We start from the raw sequence: 22,191 nt of genomic DNA, 5'->3' as shown, positions 1-22,191 counted from the left end.
TTCAAAGAAATTATCTAGGCAATTTACCAATCTCTATTAATTTAGCATTTGGCCTGGGCTCTCTGGCAGCTTTTAAGGAACAGCTTTAATCTTCAATGTCTTTCTGTTTTTGTTCTGTGGCATTGTTCAAGCAACCATCACTTTCAGCATGAATATTTATTTAAAAGGTTATATGGGATCTGCATATTCAGGATAGATCAACCCCACCCAAGTCTTTACTTATTATTAGATTTATATTGTACCCTCCATTTAGGAGCTCGAGGTAACATATGTAGCACTCCCTCTTCCCATTTTTCCTCAGAACAACATACCTGCAAAGGAGGTTGGACTAAGCCAGGGTAAGTGACCCAAGGTCATCTAGTGAGCTCCTGTGGCTGAAGGAGGACTTGGGTCTCCTCATTCCTAGTCCAGCCCCTTAACCATTACTCCACGGTGACTCTCAAGAAGGGTAAGAGCCTTGAATTGCATCTGCTCTATAACCCTATAAAAATGGAGGAAAATTCAGCCAAAGATGTAATGATCTTTGTGCCTTGTTTCATCTGAGTTCCTTCAATGGGCATAGCGACTGAATAAAGTAGAACAGCATCATCTCATAACCTGTACACCTGCTAAAGATTCTGAAACTCCACCTCTCTGGGAGCTTGTGAAACTGTCTGGGAACTCAGCCAGAGTCCACACACCTGCTATATAAGAGACATCCAAAGACAAGTGGCTTCTCAGAAGCCCGTCATATGGTACATGCTGCTGAAATCCCCAGCCAGAATGGGGATAGGCAGGGGGACACGAATACCACTATGGATATCCGTACTAATGATCATCTTAACACATCAGAAAGGTAGGAAGCTTTAAGAGAAGTTCATTTCCTATGTTACGCTAGGCATACAGCAAATGCCTGGCTTCTCGAAGGTCTGATGACTTTACACTGTTTCCTTTGCTTTGCCTCATTAAATCTTATCAGGGCTTGAAAAACACTTGCCTGAGTTTTTGTATCACCAGTGCTCCAGCTTTTATTGACACACTGTCCAGTATTTTGATAGATGGAAAAGAGAACAAAAAAAAAAAAAAAGAAAAAGCCATGGTTAATGGAGCCGATGCAATATAAAGCATAGAAAATTAATTCTGTTCTAACTCCTGTTTCTGCAAGAATAAATATAGTTTGTCAAATGCAAATGTGGAAAGTTACAAACCTGAGAGGTTAATAAGGCAAATAAGAACATGGCATTGTTCGGGGGTCTTGTAATACCAAGATGATTAAGCTCTTGAAGTCTATTGCAAAGTTCATGCTACTTTTGATGAACTAGAAATCCAACATGGAATTAATTGTATGTAGGGTCATCAACCATACAGGGAAAGTGCACTTCATGCCTTACTGGGATCACGTATCGTCTTGTAAATTTCAGTACGATCAAGAATTTTTGAAATAAGGAACAGACCTTTATTTCACATGATCTACAGAGATAAGATACTCTGAAAATATTATTTTGAATGATGAAGCAGCAATGACAACCATACACACACACCTTTTTCCTTTCTTTCTTTTTCTTTTTTTGCAGTCCTCTTGTTCTGGATTTTTTCTTAAACATTTAAATTCATTTCCCAGAGAAAGTGGATGGACCTTATAAGGGTTGAAACAGTTGAAAACACGACACGTAAAAAACTAACTGAAATCATAACCAAAGTTATTTATTTTCAGCACTGCCGCTATAGATCATTTTCTTGGGAAAATACTATCCATTTTTCTTCCATTCCCCTTCATACTTGAAATAAGTGCAGCTCTCTTTTGAAACTGCAGGGGCTTTGGTTGTATCAATAACTATGATTAATAGTATCTCACAACAGACAGGGCTGCTTATGGAGGCTACATGGAATGTGCTATACTTAGCAGATCTGCCTGAATTAAGATTCCATCGCCTTCTTTTGTCCGTGAATACTGGAGAAGTAGCATGCAGTTATTGCAAAGCAAATTTACACAATTTCTACTCAGTGTACTTGTAAGAAGATGTTAGAAAGTTTTCCAAGAGATATAAAAGAAGAAAATGCTAAGTTCATACTTTAATAAAGGCTTTGGTTTAAACATAAGTTCTTTTTTATTTTTATTATTATTTTAGAATTTTGATTTGTTGGACTTAGATGGAATGAAGTAGCCCAGATTCTATCAAAATTTAATATTATTCACTTAGGATGGTAACTGAGAGGTTAGTGAGAAAAGTGAGGTTTAAAGCAGTAAAAAGGTAAAATCATACTTAGTTCTGTTGTAGCATTTCAGTGAGAAAACAGAAATATTATACTATATAAACAAATAGCACATTATAGGCATACATGCAATGGATCATAGTCTGTTAATAAAATATACAAAATAAATTGTAATTATTTTGTATTAACAATAGACTTAAAACAAACTGCTATGTCAATTTATTTGTGTTTGTGTGTATGTGTGTGTGTGTGCATGCGCGCGCACACACATATATACATACATACATATAATGCATTTAGAATATTCCACAATTCTGGCTACCTCATTATAAGAGCCTGGAAGGGGCAGCAAAAATATTCAGCAACTTAATGCTCTTCTATAGGAGTAAAGGGTAAATTACTTGACTAAAAGGTGAATCTTATTAGTAAAATTCTAAATGCTCTTAAGAAAGAAGATCAAGAAAATGTTTCTCCCTTTTCTTATAGTAGAATAGGAATACTCAATAACATATATAGATGGAAACTGAAGAGAGACTAAGGAAAGTATTTCTCTGCACAGCACACAATTACGGACCATGATGTCACAAGCCAAAAGAATTGTCACTGTCTTAAAATAGCTGTAAACTTCCATGTTCAGAGGCAGCCAAATTGAAATTCTGTTTGCAGGGTAGGAGCAGAGGAGAGAAGTCCATTATCTAGATCATAATTGGAAAGGTGGATGCTGGACTAAGATGGTCTTTTAGTTTTATCTAGTATGGCTAATGTTTTATTACTATTGAGTTCTAGATGAAGACAAGCAGGCTTCATCTCTCAAAACTTACTTTTATCACAATTTCTTTTAGGTCGCCTACATATTAGCAAGTTATTCCAGTGACTATAATTACTATGACTATGTACATGGGGCAAGGGGAGAAAGAAATAATTTACTTTGAAATATATTGTATTTAGGACCAATAGTGCCAAGAGAGATTACAAAAATATATAACAAGATACTCGGTAGATTGTTTCCAGACTTATTTGTATGTAGAGCAGAAACACTGAAATCATTAGGATTTTAGTGAGTCTTGACTGACAGAAATTTCACTGATTTTAAAGAAGCTGCCATATGTATGTTGAAATGTATACACATCCACAACATATACAAGAGTTGCACAGACAGACTTGTAGTTCATGAAGCCTGTCTATCTATCTATCTATCTATCTATCTATCTATCTATCTATCTATCTATCTATCTATCCATCCATCCATCCATCCATCCATCCATCCATCCATCCATCCATCCATCTATCTAGAAGTCCAGTGACATTTACTTTAAATTTGGGGGAATTGCAAATTGTTATACTTGTATAACATCAGATCAAATTGGTCTGCCTACTGCCTGAATGCCCTAGGATGCCCGCTGTATTTTGTATGCCTAGTCAGAGGACTAGGGCTTTTAAAATAATGAGTCCAAAAAATTGGAATAAACTTCACAGAACATTTCTCTGGAATCCCTTCCTCTCTTGCTTTTAGAGAGCAAGCCAGGGGGCCATTCTTTAGCTGTGCTTTTGAAGGAGAAATGAACTAATACGATTTCAGGTAGTTGTTTTTCTACCTTGAATTCTAGATTTCATTGAATACTTTTTTTATTTTAGCTGCTTTAAGTGCTGGCTGATGAATAGATGAAATAAAATATTTCAATGAATAAATAAAACACTGGAGGGATAACAGTATTTTGCAGACTAGTTACAGGTGAGTATTTTCATGAAGTCCATTCTCATCATTCTCAATGCTTTGCTTTTCTGATTATTGCTACAGTACAAGCCCAGTCTGAAGATCAGCAATCCCAGTATGAGGATCAGCAGTCCCAGTATGAGGATCAGCAGTCTCAGTATGAGGATCAGCAGTCCCAATACGTGGACCAGCATTATGACCAAGAGCACGTCAGTTCTGATGAGAACTTAGCGCAGGACACACTTGATTGTAGGTATCTGTAACATTATTTGAATGAGGGCAGGGCAGTAAGGTGAAAAATAAGACTGCATTGCCACAACTTTCTATTCGTCTTTTGGGAAGAGGAGCAGGCTTTGCAGGTTGATTTCTCAGACTGAGCAGCAATATGTAGGCAGAGAAATCATCGGGCTCTTTCTTATGGGCAACAGCACAGAGACAGAGAGAGGAGAAATGCTGTCTTGCAAGCAGAGAACAAACTCTGTCGTTGGTGCTTGTGCCACCAGGAAATTTTTTTTTTTAATTCAATATTTCCTAATATATAACATTCACAATCCCTCCCTCTCTTTTCTCTTTCTGTAATTTGAACTCGTTGTTTTGGGCCCTGCCCTCCGAAGCAACAAGAAATACATTTGCTTCATCACCTATGCATAATAGCCCTTCAGATATGAAGATGGCAATCATATCACCTATTAATCATCTTTCCCTCAGGCGAATGGGGAGTGGAGTGGAACAGGAATGTCGGCATCATCCCAAGATATAAGAAGGCAAGAACTTGCAGAATCTGTCAGAGCTGGGCAATGTTTGAGCTCAAGCTGGGCAGAAGAATCATAAACACAGGAACATGAGAACGAGCTGCTCTCTCTTTAGAGCAGTGCTTCTCAACCTTGGCAACGTCAAGACATGTGGACTTCAACTCCCAGAATTCCCCAGCCAGCATGTCTTAACGTTGCCAAGGTTGAGAAGCACTGCTTTAGAGTAAGGCTTCAACCTCTTTACAGTGAGATTACAGAAAGAAGGAACAAGTGATGAGAGGTTTAGCAAAGGTCAGTAGAAAGAAGCAGGCAACAGCTTCTTCCATCATCCTTCCACATACATACAGAACATGCTATGCCCCGAGACATTGCCAGGCTAAAACTATCATTGAGAAGAAGCTTACAACAGGCTTTCTCTCTGTTGGCCCACAAATATTAGGGGATATACTTGCAAAGCCAGTCAACCAATCCAATATTCTTGCTTCCCTCAACCTGTCCTTTTAATTCGTTTTGTGATTGGCAGCTGTGCAGCATACTAAAAGCAAAACTAAACTGTTCACTTTCAAAGTTTAGTTCATACAAATAATTGCACATCCTGCAGCTGTTCTTTCCATTTAAAGTGAAAGTGGAGCCTTCCAAATGACAGTTTGGCTAGCTAAGAAAACACACAGGGCAATTACCATGGCTTTTCAGATGGTGCATTTCAGATAAAATTATGTTTACACTGAAGTATTGCTCATTTTCATCAGTAAAGGGGTACACTTACACACCATGCAGGTATCTAATCTAGAACTTTATTTGAATAATATTACTGAGCAAATATACTTTGTGTATGCATGGATATGCAAGCAATACACCCATGATAGTAGGTTAATTTATCCCTTTCATCTTATGCTCTCATTCCATCTTTTCCAATTTAGAAAAGGACAATTTAGTTTCAAGATCATGTCTCTTTGGCTAGAGTAGCAATGGTTTGGACAGAACTGATATAGAAACATCAAAGTTAAAGAAATTAAGATATGAATGGGGCATATTCCTGCCAAAGTCCAATATTTAGGACAATTTAAGAGCCAGAATGATTTACCCTGGGAAATGGATGATTCTTTCTTGGTTTAATTCTTAATATAACATCCTCTAGATTATAAACAGTATTAAATCTAAATCTAATGTTCCAGTCAATTTCTTTGACATGTATTATCCAAAGGATCATCAAGATGGGCCTTAAAATAGGATTGATTGATTGATTGATCTATCTATCAAACTTATCCCCGCCCATCTCCCCCCAATGGGGGACTCTGGGCAGCTTACAACAGATTAAAACAATAAATAAATATATAGTTAAAATTTATAAGGTTATGGCATGCATTTCATACAATTCACTTTCTATAGAAGGTTGAAATCAATTCAGCTTGATTCCTCCATTAAATCATTAAACATTTCAACCCTTTAAAGTTATACTGCCCCAGTCACCTGTTGCCAAATGTTAAGGACTGATTCCTCAATCATATAGATAAGTTGCAAACATGAGTTGCTCTGCAAACAGAAGGGTGGAGAAATCTTGCAATGATTCTCGTATTAAACAGAATAGGCTGTGATGAAAGGAAAACTTGGGATGGTGTGCAACTGCAGCTAAATGGCAACTGCTTACTGGCAAGCAGCCACACTTAACAGTTTCTGGGTGGACTAAGACTACAGTGAGTGGAAAAATAATGGAAAATGCTTGGAGCTGTGTTTATGCTCATGGGCTTGGCCAAGATTTTCAGTTGTTGTTTTTTTTCCTGTGTTTGTAGGGGGACATTTTGTTTATTTCTTGCAAAAAATATGCTGACAATGTTAGGCTTAATGCACTTTTTGTGAATTTCCTCTCTCAAAATGGCTGGAAACCATTTGTGGCCAGAAGGGCTAGGAACTACAAAAAAGTTCATAGCTGTATATAAACCAAGATCGTTTGGTTGACCAGCCATGTGTTTCAGGGATCTGGACTCCTTTCCTCACACAAAATTCAATGAGTCATTATTTCAGTGGGGCAACACTGAAAATACCATGCTATTGTAAGTTTTGCTTTTGGCAAGATACTTTGATTTAAGTTCCTGGTTCAAGCTTGTTGGCAAAGAGATTCTTTTTTTTAAATTTTTTAAAAATATTTTTATTAAAATTTTACAATACAACAAAAGTATAAAAATGAAAAGTAAAATAAGAAAAAAAGATAGGAAAAAAGAAAAGAAGAAAAGGAGTGAAAAAAAGAAAGAAAACATAGACTTTTGACTTCTACCCTTCTTTCTGTTGAGTAACATCTTCACAAAGAAATATTCTTTAAAAATAATCACATTTTGCCAACAATTGAAATCCTAGTGTATTGTTCCACTACCCATCTATAAAGAAATCCAAGCACAGAAAAAGAGTTTCATTCTCTCACACTTTAATATGGATCGCACAATGGAAAGAAAATGTTTTCTAACAAGGCTGCTTTTATATAAGCGAGTAGTTTCAGAGTTAAGCTTAATTATCTGAAGAAAAATTCCCATAATTTTAGCACTGCTGATGATTTCATATGGTAAAGTCACAGTTAGAGCCCATATCTAACATTGTTCTGATCTCTTACTTGTATGATGTATTAATATTTTCTCTGTTTTTTTATTTGAAAACTTTGTTAAAAGAGTTTTCATACTAATTACGTGCATATTTATTCAGGAATAGATCTCACTAAATTCAGAGGAACTTAAATTATTATCAGGTAAATACAAAAAGCTTTGAAATGCCAATTTGATAAAGAAATTATAATTATTCCTTCAACCTGCACTCTAAAAATTGCATTATAGCCCTTGGAATCCAGTTCAGAATTTTCCAACTGCTCAGCTGATCAGAGAATGACAGATCTGCTGAAATAAATATTAGAAAGAAATAATACCATTGTATGTTGTATTTAGAAAGAGACGTATCATAGGGTGAGAAATTAATCATTAGTGAGGTTTAGAGATATTTTGTGGCATTGTACAAATATTTGCTTTATAACAGTATTCTTTTCCTTCAGTTGTTACCACATTAGCTCCCACAAGTCCTGTGAGTTTGATCCCTGGATTTAGAACAACAATGGCCGTCAAGGGTAAGTTGGTCAAAGATCATATTGATATGTTTTAGATTATTCATTCCATATCAGTGGTTGAGGTTAGTTCTATTCACATCAGTGGTGTAATCTCTAAGTGAAAATAGAGGATTTTAGCATACTAATTAGGAACAGGGTGGTCAAAAAGAAGAGTGGAAGGAAAGTCAATGGTAGACATCAATGAATAATCACACTAAAATGTTGCCATATTCCATATGAATGATTGAGGCTATATATCTTAGAGGAATGGATGGGAAAGTGAATGGGTGGATGAGCGGGTGGGTAGACTGAGTAGGTGGATGAAAAGGGTAGGCTTGAATAAAAAGTTTACATGTTACTTTGAATCCACAGCTGGAAATGCAGCTCATAATGATAGAGTGTGTAGCACTTGGGGCAACTTCCACTTCAAGACCTTTGATGGAGACATCTATCATTTCCCTGGGCTCTGCAATTATGTCTTGGCATCCCACTGCAAATCTTCCTATGAAGACTTCAATGTGCAAATAAGACGCTTGGTGGTTGCGAATGTTACCGTTATAAGCCATGTGACTGTGAAACTTGATGGAGTGGCCATTGAACTGACCTCAAGTTCCATTACGGTCAATGGAAAACTGTAAGCTTCATCATTTAAACAGTAAAATAATATAATTTCTGGTATTTCACTGCTACAAATTCCAGTCACACCAGGGCAAGGAGGAAGAACGTCATTTCATATGTTGTTCTTACTTCAGTACAGTATTTGTAAATGAGATGTTTCCTGTGAATCAATTTCAGTCACTTACAGTTGCAATTTGCTTTATTTCCAGCATTCAGATACCTTACAGCCACTTAGGGATCCTGATAGAGAGAAGCTCAGGTTATTTTAAGCTCCAAGGGAAGTTAGGATTGACGCTGATGTGGAATCAAGAGGATGGCCTTTTGGTAAGAATCCATTCTAGATGTTGCAAGGAATTCCTATTATGATTTTGGAAATAACTTGTGGAGCTTTGCATACACACACACACACCCACACACACTATGTGTGTGTGTGTGTGTGTGTGTAAACATATTTCTAAGTATGTTATATCATGGGGAATTATATACAAGAGCATCTGTGTGTGTTTAATTGTAATTCAAAAATACTTGACATGATGGATAATAACAGTAACAAGAAGAATAACAATAATTAATTAAATTTATATGCTGCTCAAATCCCAGTGACCTTAATGCTGTTCTGTCATGGAAAAACTAATATTTGAATGTTGTGCTGGTATAAATCCTAATAAAGAGAAGGGGAAATGGATTGGATCTCTCCACCTTTAGCCTTCTGGAAGGCCTTAAAAAGCTGGCTGTTCCCCCAAGCTTTGGGATGGGATGGGGTGAGGTGAGGCTGGAGCCTGATTGTTGTTGTTGTTGTTGTTGTTGGGGAGTGTGGCATTAGGGTGCCAGCCTGTTTTTTTTTTTTCCCAGTGTTGTTGAAAATAGCTTCTTATACTTTTTATTGTGGTTGCTGTGAGCCACCCAGAATTATGGTATACAACCATATATGTTATGGTTTATATAAATAAATAAAATATTTAAAAGACCATCTCCAATTAAAATGAGAGTGAATTAGCTATAAAGACTAGAAGAACAATGATAGACCATTTCAAGGGCTTGTCTAGTCCAGGATTTGACCCCGGAAACAGTTGTATCTTCTCAATTGTTTCTCATTGAGTGGTGAACTTTGGCTTTGATACTCTTTGATTTGAGTGAATCTAGATTTAGCCCAATGTAAGTGATCTACAAATATGAATTGCTTTCTCATTTAATCTGTATTCTTACCACATCTCCACTCTTGGAAATATCATTGCTTGCAGAATTAGAAAATGAAAGTACAACAGCTATGCTAGGACGATCAGATCCAAGCTGCAAAAATCTGGATGATCACTAGATGGAAGCAAAGACTTAGAGTTTTCTACATCTCACTGCTATCAGCTAATGATCAGTCAGATTTTGCGGCCCAGAACTAGTAGTCCTAATTAAAGCTCTCTTTTAATATGAAGTGTAAGGAGAATACCAATTATTATGGCAGTGTTGCATACTGTCTTTGTTGTGAGAGTCCTTACTTTTTATTTCTTTCAGAATTAAAGAATAATCCCATTAACTCAGGGGAATGTCTAACCAATTTACTGGTTTTGCTGTCACTGCCAAACTTTTGCCTAATTTGGAAACTATCTTGTTTTTCTCCTCTATCTTTTTTAATGTACATGTGTATGTGGAGGTAATATAACTAGAATGAAATCTGGAGAAGATACAGAAGAGCTCAGTAACTTCATTAATGTTTAAACAAAGAATCAAATTAACTTTTATTCCATAACTTCAAGTGGACTGTAGATACTGAAGGTTAAAACATTCTCTGTGTGTGAGTGTTGCTGACATCAGGGAATCTAATCTGAACAAGGATTAGTGAAGCAAGTTTTATAACAGAAAGGAGGGTTAAAAAAAGAAAATACATAGTAGGAAGAGTCAAAGCTATATCCTACCAAGAGGAGAATCCAAGAGCACATGTTCTATACATGTGTGTCTGGGAAGAAAGGCAGAAGGAAGTGACCCAGCAGTCTCTTACAGTAGATAAAGATGAGGCAGAGTGATCCACAAGAGGAGACACAGAATAAATTCTTAACTCTTCATCTACACCCTACTGTCCCCTTATGGTCAGTAGGACATGAGGAACTGAGGAGTCAATGCCATTAGATTTGTACACCAACAGTAAATAAGTTCTTAATAGAACAATGTATCTATAGGCTGTCACTCATTGCCTTCCATGGCACTATATGGCCTTTATATACTCTGACATCTGAAGGTTTTTCTAGGGCTGAGGACTCTAAGCTTTCCACAGGCCTATCCTTCAATTCATTGCACCTTCCAGATCTATCTCTCTTCAGTTCCTTCCTCCCTGTGGGATATAAACTGGGAGGAGGTGCCCCATGTTACCATGCTTTAATTGACAATCCTAGTCCCCAGTTATTACAGGGATACTCTGTTTTTAGCCTTATTTCATTTATGTCATCTGTTTTCTTATTGGATCTTTGGCACTTGTCTCATTTAATTAGTTTGGTATCTAACAATATTCAGACCCTATGCTAAACCTTAGCTTATACCCCAAAGAATGAGCTGCAGCAAAATTGGGGATTGTCCTTTCTCTTCTATTCTGGGATGACTGCAAGGAAGAGTTTGGAAAGCTTCATTTGTACTTTAAATTGAAGAAGCTTAATATTAACCACAGTGATAATGGCTTATCAAATTTGTTAAAATAAGTCATAGTTAATATTAACTACCACTTACTGCTCAAATACTATGATAATCTGTGATTAAGTGACATCAGAAGCAAAAGCCTTCTATGTTCAGTTTTGATTGCTCCATAGGAAAAGGGAGGAATGATCTGTTTAGTTTATGCTATACTATGATTTAACATGACAGCCAAAGACAACTATTGGATTTAATGGGAATTAAAAAATAAGAAAGGAAACAAAATTCCACTATCAGACCTTAAAGACTAATACACCTGAACTTGACTGTAAATCCTGGTTTCTCTTTACACCTGTTTACCAATGTTATACATAACCTTTGTCAACTCAAGTTTCATTCTTAAAATTCTAGATCTTCACTACAGTTATATTTCTTGTCTTGTTTTAGCTGGAACTAAATGAAAAATATGCTAATCAAACTTGTGGTCTTTGTGGGGATTTCAATAAAATCAAAATCTACAATGAATTCATTTCCAACCGTAAGTGACAAAAATAACAGATTTCTGTTTTTATTGCTTTTGAGTATGGGTCATTTATCAGTTCATTTGTAGAACAGGATTTATTTTGGTGAACACTGCTGAAAGATAGTTGGTTCAACAGCCTTAAAGTACTGTAATTGTATAATGTTTTACAAGGATCAAGATTGTTGGAATAACCACCTCCAAATATTAAAGGATCATAGGTTTGTTTTGTTATTATTTGCTTTTTCATAACTAGTGTAGAAAGTCCATGCATCTTTAAAAACTGGATATCTGGTTTGTTTGTTTTTTCAATTTGCAGCCTGGAAAGGGCTGCCAAGTTTAATGGGGACTGGAGATGTGCCAGGAAGGGAGAATGTCGGCTCTCTTGTGCAAGGAGTTGCAGCTCAGATTTAGCTAGAACCTGTTCTTTACCTCCCCCCTACTCCATGTGGCTCATAGTTTGAGACACAGGTAGAGTGGGCCTGTGTAAGGGTGGCTGAACCCCCAGTTCATGGAGGTTTCAAGGATGACACTATCTCTCTCTCCTATCTATCCCTTCCATCAGGGCATCATTAAGGAACTCAATCGTTTGATAACTGATGAGACCAGGAAGGCTTTTTTGCTAAGCTGAGCAACCTAGTTGCTTGCTTACCTGAGCAGTCAGCTAATAGGAGCTGGTTGTTTTTCTCTTGCTCACGGATCAGTGGTGCCTCTTGAAGTTTGCTGCTGAGCAAAGTCCAGGACACCACAACCAGAAAGGCCAACCAAATTTAGCACCACATTGAATTAGGCCCGACCTGCCCCTCCCCCTGCGTTTGCCATGCTCTTTCCCTCTCCCACCTTCACACTTGCTTTCCTCTTGGAAAAGTGGAAATTGGTGGGAAGATTCAAAGACTAGATAAAACATGTAATATGTGTGTCAATCCCCAAAGTCAACAGCTTTCTAACCTTGATACTGAGTCTAGAAGATTTCCTAGTGTTATTTTAGGAGGTAGCAGGTTTCCCAAAGTTAACAGTGATCGTATCTGGATGGCAGTTTTGAGAACATGTTTTAGGTGTTCTCATAAAATGTTTTGCTGAGGGGGAAGGGGCTAGCTATTTATAAAATGGCTGCCAGAAGGTCTTAACCATTTACAAAGCCATGTCATAGCAGAATGCTGCCTCCATACCCTCAAGTTCCTATCCTGCAGGAAGCTACCTATTTCGAGCTACCAGATCTGGGCTTAAAACCACCATGAGATGGCAGCAACAAGACACAGAAAACTGCTGCCTATTAGTAATTGTGTCTGGGATTTGTAGCCCAGATCTATTCCGTACCACCCATTTATCTTTGACCTTTTTTAAGGGCAGATGGGCACATCCTGAAACAGAGCAGTAGGCTTTATTATACTCAGTAAAGGATTCCTAATAAAGTCAATAATATGCTTAAAAATTAAGAAGATGATGGAGGCTACTGCTTTGTTTTGCAGGATGCCAGCTTCCATTTTAAATAAAGTCATTTGGGGCAGGAACTATAACAGATATCAAGGAAAGTTTCCATAGGCACATAGGAATCCCCAGTGACACAGTGGAGACTTAAAAATTATACGATTGCTCTGGCCCTTATACCCTAACCCTAACCCTAACTCCTTGTTTAGCAACTGCCTTATTTAGTGACCATTTGCAGTTACAACAGTGATGGAAACATAACTTTGCAACCAGTCCTTGCATCTGTGACTTTTGCAGGTCTGTAAAGCAAAGGAAAACTGAAGTAAGTTCATAAGGACAGTTACGGTTTCACTTAGTAACCACTCTGCTTAATGGTCAAGTTGCCGCTCCCAGTTGTGGTTGCTAAACGAGGACTACTTGTAATGACAACTTGGAAGAGAATTAATGCATAGGCACGAGATGAGAATTGTAACTTCTCATTCAAGAGGCCTCATTAGCAGGTGTGTTGGGGAAGGGGCTTGTCAAAAAAGGTCAAGATGGCAGTCAAAAGGGTAGGGCTTTGAACATGTGGTTACTGCCACCATCTTGACTTTTAGTCCCCCAAAGCATCACTTCTCAGTGGCACTTGATATCCAAAACTAAGGAGAGGACTTTACCTCATCATGATGGGGAAGGCGAAATTGGTCTAATTAACCTCACCATCTTGCCAGGAATCAGTCTGGTTTCATCTCATGCAGATTGATGTTCTTTCTTGGCCCCTTTGCCAGATTTATTTCACGTAAAGGGAATGTAATAAAGTTGCAGCCTATGTCTTTCCCATCTTCTAATCCTGCTTTGTGAACAACTCTAGAATGGCTTTTTGAAACTTGCTTATTGCAGATATCAAGCTGTCTTCTTTGCAGTTTGGAAACATGCAGAAGATGGACGGACCCACGGAACAATGCCAAGATCCTATCCTTTTACCCAAAGGCGAATGCAACCATGAGTTTGTAAGGACTTTTATTTTACTTCACCTTTCTAAAGGGAATTCTGCTTTTTTTTTTTTAGACTTTTTATCCTACCTTTATTATTTTCATAAATAACTCAAGGTGGTGAACTTACCTAATACTCTTTCCTCCTCCTATTTTCCCCACAACAACAACCCTGTGTGGTGAGTTGGGCTGAGAGAGAGTGACTGGCCCAAAGTCCCCCAGCCAGCTTTCATGCCTAAGGCAGGTCTAGAACTCACTGTTTCCCGATTTCTAGCCTGGTTCCTCTTCTTTTTCTCCCTCTTTCTTAAGGGCATGTAGAAGTCAAAACAGTAAAATCTTGAAAATAAATACGAGGTTGTAAATATTAGCAACGCAAATCAGTAATGATGTAGTAGCTTACTGTGTTTATACACTTCATGGTGTTAAGCTCATTGTCTTAGCAGCATTTATTTCTTCTTTCTAGACTACTCTGTGCCAAAACATACTGACTGGTAAAGCATTTGTAGCTTGCAATGCATTAGTTGAAGTGCGTGATTACATTGATGCTTGCACACAAGACTTATGCAACTGTGATAAGTCTGTGATTGACGTCTGCATCTGTGACACCTTTGCTGAGTACTCCAGGCAATGTGCCCATGCTGGTGGACAGCCACTTGAATGGCGAACACAAGATTTGTGTCGTAAGTATCAGTTCCAAAAGAAAATGGCATTTCTCTGGAGAACTCCTTGGAATCAGTGTACAGAATCCTAACTAAGATGGTTGGAGCAGGGATGACAGGCCCTCAAGATCCATGCTCTGCCCATGGAGGCAAATCCAGATCCAAACTAAAGGGAGGCAACCTGCAAAATTCAAACACTGCTGAAGCAACTTCAGCCAGTTAGACTAATGATGGGATGCTGGGAGTTTAGTTCAGCAACACATGAAAGCCACCGGTATTAAGCTTGTCAAGAATTCTGCAACCCTCCATCCAGCATTGAGCTCAGATTTGTTCTTACTATTAAGAAGGTGTGCTAATGTTTATCTGAAATTTACCTCTTCTTATAACCCATTAGATTTAGTCCAGCCCTTATAGTTTGTAAAAAAAAGTCTTTGCCCAGTTTTATGTATCTGAAGAGTACTATCATGTATTTCCCCTTGCCTGTCTCCACACAGTATCTTCTTTTTTTCCAGGCTGATTATAAACTCAGCTTCTTAATACTTGCCTCCCAGAAGCTGTTTCCCACTGAGGACTAAAATGTATTGCCAACATTCTGTTTAAAACATTTGCACCTTCAGAGGAAAAAAAAATGTACATATGAGGTTTCTAATATCTCATCATTCATTTCTACTTTCAGCCAAGTCATGTCCTTTCAACATGCAGCACCGAGAATGCGGATCGCCCTGTTCTGACACTTGTTCCAATTCTGAACGGTCCCAGTTGTGTGAAGATCATTGTATAGATGGCTGTTTCTGTCCGCCCGGTAAGTCAGTATCCGTGCTCGATTGTTTATACACTTGCAGTTGTCTGGCTGAAGTGTCTCTGGATATTAAGAAAAACAAGTATCTTCCTCGCTATAGAAGTGGCTACATGGAATTTCATTACAGATAGCATGGAAAGGAGAACAAGTTCAAAATAAGGCCTTTGCTCTTCATGTGTAAAAAACGTTACACTTCAGTGCTCTTGCAGAAAGGACCATTTAAAAGATAAAAATAAACATATATTTTGTCTTCCCTGGGAATAGTTGACTTTAATTTGATTAGATTTGTTGAAACATTCTGTTGAGGCATTATAAAGATGATATACAGAAAAGACATTCTTTGGGGGAAGAAAAGGAAGGACTTTAAATTGTTTGAATGTTGAAGTTACTGATTTATTTTTATATCTGAAGAGAAAACAAACTTTTATGCTGGATGTTTCGTATTTTAACTCTGTTTCTTAGTCTATAATTGTGCTGAGATTTACAAATAAATATAAAATAAATTGATTTGATTTAAAAAATCAAGGAGACGGGTTGAATGCTGGAATGGTCTCAGGGAGGTTCTTTTTTAAATGGGAGAAACTATAAGAACAGTTGTAAGAATTACACCCCAAATTTGTTGACATTACTGAAAATGTCTCTTGCTGGAATTTACTACATGGCAGCATGATGAATTGATACTCACGGAACCATCATAAAAATATTTTTACCTTGCATCTTTGGACTGATACTGGATTTCATGAATATGGTAGAGATGCATTTCTTGAACAGGTTTTTCTCGCTTGCTTTTCCATGAAACCACATTCATAGCAGTTGAGGGCAGAACTCCAAGTGGTGCTAGTAATAGGTAGGGGCTATTTTCACCAGAACTATAACATTGGTACATCTGCCTGTTTAATATTGCTTTAGAGGAAAAGCTTCCATTGAAAGCTTTATAAAGAATGGATTTTTATTGGGATCATGGCTTCCTTTCTCACTCACCCTGGTTATCAATGAAAATTGGCGGGTTCATGGAAGCAGTAAAATTAAAACAAATCATGACATGCTTCAGAGTGATCTGAAGTCCTGCTCCAGATGTTGAAATAGTACACATGCTTTCCTGTATTGGGGGAAAATGTAACACATTATATTGCGGACAAGTGTCACTGAGACTTTATCACTGGAAATGAGATCATGTACTCCACATTTCTTAAAAATAGTGAGGTGAGCATGAATAACATACATTGGCTATTTCTTCTTTTAGGCACTGTGTTTGATGACATTAACAATTCTGGCTGCATCCCCATTAAGGATTGTTACTGTACTTACAATGGGACTCATTATGCTCCTGGTACTTCTTTTTCCTCCCAGTGCATTTCATGGTGAGAAGCCCATCTGCGATTTAATAATGTTTTATTAGTGACGGGGGGGGGGGGGGGGAGGGGGAGAATAAGTGAATAGGCATGTTATTTGATAGCCTGACTTGTTAAGAATATTCAGTACCAGACATAATTAGTCATACTAAGAATGTCATTGTCAAAATAAAATTAGACTATGCAGTAATGTTTAACTGCACACATAATGGGATTTCTTTTCTGAGCATGAATTCCTTGCAGCTTTGCATGCTACTGCTGCTCAACCCTCCTACAATTCTTGGCATGTGAAAGCACAGAAAAAAAAAGCTCTTATTTATAAAAGATCAGAGAGTTGAAAGAAAGATATACAAATATATTTTAAAAATGTGATTCATTTTTCTTCAAAAATTAAAAGATTTAGAAATCATTGGTACCTCTTAACATTTTTGATTAGGAGAGGGTTCATTATGAAATTTACTTATTTAATTAATTTAAGCACTACCCGATTCCAACTGACTCTGGTTGGTTCACAATATATTATCATACCAAACCAATACATACCAAAATAAGATGGATCTGGTCACTATATACAGACAGAAACCAAATTAATAAGAACAACCCAACAAGGGATTCCCTCCATCTTAATCAAAGGCCTGGGAAAACAACCAGACATGATGTTAGAAATGTTATAATTCTAACTGACATGCATGTCAGCAAGCAAATACCACCAGTTAGATTACTGAACCCTGAGTTCTTTAAGAAGTTCATTGTGTACTGTGTAAGTAGGCAAATAGCTGAAAATCAGCTGTGCTGATCTCTTTTGAGATGCACATAGTTGACTGCATTCATGGTTAGTGGCAATAAGGCCTAGCATTACCTTATATGACCTGAGGACCAGTTCCAAGGACGTTCATCTGCTGAAAGAGCAGCATATCCCAGTTGAATGGATTTTTCATTTCTCCTCCATTCCTGCACCAGTTCTCCCCAGATCTGCTTTGCCAAATTGGAGGTCCTCCAGAGAGGCTTTGAAGAGGAAAACCATGAGGAGGATAAACAGCTTATATAAATTATAGCAAGCATCCAGAAGATGTTCTAGAATTTAGAACTGGAGCATATTTGCCATCCAAATCTATGATGTAGAATTTGGATAAGGACTGGGGAAAACAGATGTGTTCTAAGAACACAAGCATAATTTGCATGAGTAATATGCTTCTGTAAAGAGCTTTAATCAAAACCCCCAAATAAATTCATTTCTTTACCAGATAAAACAGGATTTTTAAAGTAACCTATTTTGAATACAAATATTTCCTTTCGGATTATAGGGATTATGGTGTTATGTCCATTAATACTGTATGTCTTTTAAAACATTAAATAACATTGCAATAAAATCCTTAGTGAACATTCCAATACTTTGGAACACCAGTAAAAATGTATTCATTAACAAAGGTCATAGGCTACTGCTTCACTGAAGACATGAGAATAAGCATTATACAACAGCCTATCCTTATTTATTATAAGGATTATACTACTTTTTGCTTATTAGTTTGTTAGTAATTTCTTTCTCTTCTCCTTTTCACTTCAGTTCATGCACTGAAGGGCATTGGACTTGCATCAGCCTTTCATGTCCTGGAGTATGTTCTATTGAAGGTGGCTCCCACATCACCACTTTTGATGAGAAATACTATTCTGTCTTTGGGGACTGTAGCTATATCTTAACTAAGGTAATCAGCATGGAGTAACCTACCCAAGGCTATCTGACTGTATTGATGGGCCTCAAGGACACTTCCTATTCTTTAACATCAGCATTGTGGTTTAAAGTTCATGTTAATGGAGTATATTGGTTCTATAGAACAGACCTATGACATAGGTCCTGCCCACATGATTAAGTCGTGATAACACAGCCTCCAACCAAGTGGGATTGTCGCACTGAAAACAAGGTCCCATGCACTGTTGTAACTAGGAGTGGTTCATCCTTTTTACTGATCTATGAATTATCATCATGTCTTATTCATACCAATGGAAATAAGACTCCTTCCTTCTTGATTACACTTGAAATCTGTGCTCGGGATAATTGAACCTTTTCTTCATCAAACATTTACAAAAAGGATAATTATTTTTCCAACGTTACAGTTAGACATTATGAAATCATCAGCTACAAATCTGTTTTCCAGTATTTGGGGGATGGGAGGGTACATATCTGATGGCTGTCCTCTTTTTTTTTTTTTTTGGTTAAATTGTGATGTGTTGTTCAAAGACCACCAAAAAAAAAACATACATTGCAACTTTTAAAGTGCTTTGTGTTCTTTTAATTGTGAGTAGGAAACCCTGGCCTACAAAAAAGAGTCAGATATTCTAATTATTTTGAAAAGTCTCATAAGTTTAAAAGGGATGCTATAGGCTCAAGCAATGCAAGCTACTAATACTCTTTTTTTTCCAGCTCTGTGATAACAACATCTTCACTGTTCTGGGAGAAATTCGAAAGTGTGGCCTGACAGACACTGAGACATGCCTGAAAGGTTTAGCTATAAGCATTGATGGAGGACAGACAGTAAGTATGAAGAGCAAGAATGATGAGAACCATGCTCGCTCAGTAATTTTAGGAGTAATTTTTTCATCAGACACAGTGGGAAGCATGTTCAGTTGCAAGCACAAATTAGTACTCAGCTGCACTCCTGATACTAACATTAAGGCTATACCAGAAATCTGCAACGAAAGTCTTGACTACCCAGTTACAAACAGCATGTGAAGTTCATTCTCTTTGCACAATGTTCTGCAGTTTTCATGACTTCTGTCCATTGTTTCTTTGTAAGCGAATCCAGCTAATGGAATTTTTTTTTTCTGTTATTATTTCAGTATCTATTTTCTCTGTCTATCCTGGCTCCATAATTTTAGTTCCTTCCAACATCTTGCTTTGTATATTATGGCCTCCTTTATCACCTTCCTATTCCTCTTTTCCTTTCTTCTACTTTCCTTCCCTGTGATATTTCTTTTCCTCACATCTTAGTTCTTACTCCCTAGTTTGAGCTACCTTGCAGCTGCAGCTGCTGGCTCCTGCTCCTTGCTTTACCTCCTTTTGTACCTGTCTTCAAATTTGCCTCACAAAATTTCTCCATGGTACTGGAATCCTCTGCACCTGAGTCTCTGAAAAATCCCAGAAAAAAAGTTGCCCCATCCCACTTAAAACCAGTTCCAAATATTTCACCAGCTTTATTTTTGGCACACAAACCGGATTCAACCAGTTACTGTCAGAAACTTCATACCAGCAAATGGAATACAACATAGATTCTATGTACAGGTATCCTGTGTTAAAAAGAAAAGGCAGGCAAAAGAACAAGAAGTGTATATTTCCTAGAAGAGATAATGAAAATCAGTGTGACTGAAGGAAATACTGCAGTAAAGACATTCTTTATAACTGTGCATGCGGTATCTAACCTCGCATTTCCTACTTCCCAGGTGATTGTGATCAAGTCTACTGGTGCTGTGTATGTGAATATGATTCTCACTCAACTGCCTATCTCAGCATGTAAGTTCTTTCAAGTCTTTGCCATTTATGTTCAACTATTTTACACAACTTAAGGATTGACTTTTTGTTCCAGCAACTTATCTGAAATTCTGTAAAGTGAAATTCTGTACAGGTATGAGTAAAAAACTACCTCCTCACTTGATAGAAAAAAGAACTGAATATTGTTACAAGTCTGTCTTAGCACAGGAAACACACTATCATTAAAAAGAGCCACAAAAATCAATTTCAGCCTTTTCTTTGTTAATAAAGATGGGGCTCTACCATGTTGCACTACAAATTATTTAATTGTGAAGTATATTCCTGTATTTACACAGATAATGGAACCACCTACCCTTACTGTTCTTTTTACTATGGAATCAGGTTTCATGGATAGGGGTGCCAGCTTGCCATAATTGGACTTTAAAATATTATCCATGGACCAAGTATATAAAAGTGGGAAACAGCAGAAGGAGAGTCTGTTGCCTTCATGTTTGCTTCTGGACTGGCTAGAAGTATTGAGTTGGCTGCTATGGGAACAAGAAACTGGAAAAGATGGATATTTAGTATATTGCCAACAAATACCTTCTTTGGGATTTTAGGTGTAAGCTTAGACCTTTCCTTTGAAGTAGGTATTAATTGACTGACCACAAGTAATTGCTAATGCATGTTAATAAGAAGTGTTAAATCTAAAAGTTATTAGTTACTATTAGTATCAGTTATTGATTGAGATGCAAAGTCTAAGCATGCATCAGTATCACTTACTGCAATGCAAAGTCCAAGTGTGCACATCTCTGTATGCACTGCAGCAACAACCACATAAGATTCATCCCTTGGTGGTAAATAAAATTCACTTCCGTCTGATAACTGCTTTGTTGTGTGGTTTTGTTTCTACAGCCAATGTCACTATCTTCAGCCCTTCCTCGTTCTTCACTGTTATACACACAAAATTTGGCATCCAACTGCTGATACAGTTTATCCCTATCATGCAGTTGTTTGTGTACATGGAGCCAACCCACAAAGGGCAGACATGTGGTAAGTGAATCAATGAGTCATTCTCACCACACAGAAGAGAGATGTTACAATGATAATGTACAAAGGATTGACGTCTTTCACTTTTATTTCAGGTCTCTGTGGAAATTTCAACAGTGTCCAAACAGATGACTTTAAAGCTATCAGTGGGGTGACAGAAGGAACCCCTGCTGCCTTTACTAACACCTGGAAAACACAGGCAGATTGCCCCAACGTCAAAAACATATTTGAGAACCCCTGTACTCTCAGTATAGAAAATGGTATGCCCATCTGTTTACTGCTCTTTTCCTAGGCACTCTTTCCTGACCTATTCCTCTCTGAACTGTTGACACTGTGCTTTCCAAAATTCACAGCAAGCATGGCTGTTCTAGAAACATCTTAAAAATGAGATCCTTTAAAGGAAAACAAAACACACATAGAAGCACTTCTAGCATTGGCTTAAAAAAATAGAAACCCAGAAGGACTCTGAAATATTCAACGTTTGTATGGTTAAAGTTGCATGGGTCTAGAGTTACCAGGACATAAAGTTCATCTTTACAATGGACAATTATGATTATCATTATTATTGTACATTTATATCCTGCCTTTCCACCGAGAACATTAGGACAACATTCATGGTTATTTCCCCTCATTTTGTTCACCAGATAGTCCTGTAAGGCAGATTAGGCTGAAAGATTGTGAGTGGTTCAAGTAGGGGTTTCCACAGCAAGATCAATGATCACAAAATGGCAGGTGTGGCCAGGCAATCAAAGCCCCACCCCTCTCTATGTGCATGCAGTGGATGGAAAACTTGTTAAAAAGGAATAGGGCTTTGATCACCCAGTTGTGTTCACCATTTTGATGTGGCTGATCATCATTGAGATGCCCGTGAGCTCAGGATCAGATAAGGTTGGAGCCAATAGTGGAAGCTCTAGAACACAATATTGAATGTGCCTTCTAGTGAGCTTCACTGCTAAGTGAGAATCTAAGTTTGACTT

At 37.5% G+C, this 22,191-nt stretch overlaps 1 protein-coding gene across 1 annotated transcript in view; it reads left to right on the top strand.

The window, feature by feature from the left end:
• Window positions 1-725: 725 nt before the first annotated feature.
• MUC5AC (mucin 5AC, oligomeric mucus/gel-forming) overlaps window positions 726-22,191 on the top strand; it is a 72,449-nt gene continuing 50,983 nt past the window's right edge. Inside the window, exons 1-15 of the mRNA XM_088146066.1 lie at window positions 726-835; window positions 3,992-4,156; window positions 7,691-7,762; window positions 8,114-8,375; window positions 8,569-8,683; window positions 11,420-11,510; window positions 13,800-13,909; window positions 14,355-14,571; window positions 15,227-15,352; window positions 16,593-16,710; window positions 18,266-18,404; window positions 19,121-19,231; window positions 20,137-20,206; window positions 21,080-21,217; window positions 21,310-21,474. Coding sequence (XP_088002192.1) covers window positions 739-835; window positions 3,992-4,156; window positions 7,691-7,762; window positions 8,114-8,375; window positions 8,569-8,683; window positions 11,420-11,510; window positions 13,800-13,909; window positions 14,355-14,571; window positions 15,227-15,352; window positions 16,593-16,710; window positions 18,266-18,404; window positions 19,121-19,231; window positions 20,137-20,206; window positions 21,080-21,217; window positions 21,310-21,474 — 1,996 coding nt within the window. The 5' untranslated portion in view covers window positions 726-738. The remainder of the gene's footprint in view (window positions 836-3,991; window positions 4,157-7,690; window positions 7,763-8,113; window positions 8,376-8,568; window positions 8,684-11,419; window positions 11,511-13,799; window positions 13,910-14,354; window positions 14,572-15,226; window positions 15,353-16,592; window positions 16,711-18,265; window positions 18,405-19,120; window positions 19,232-20,136; window positions 20,207-21,079; window positions 21,218-21,309; window positions 21,475-22,191) is intronic.

The sequence above is a fragment of the Python bivittatus genome, unplaced genomic scaffold, assembly GCF_059951505.1.
Source record: "Python bivittatus isolate LINGU-HERP-01145 unplaced genomic scaffold, Pbiv_v1 ctg000480_np1212, whole genome shotgun sequence".
Classification (NCBI taxonomy): domain Eukaryota; kingdom Metazoa; phylum Chordata; class Lepidosauria; order Squamata; family Pythonidae; genus Python; species Python bivittatus.
This window is presented reverse-complemented; position numbering and strand designations above follow the sequence as displayed.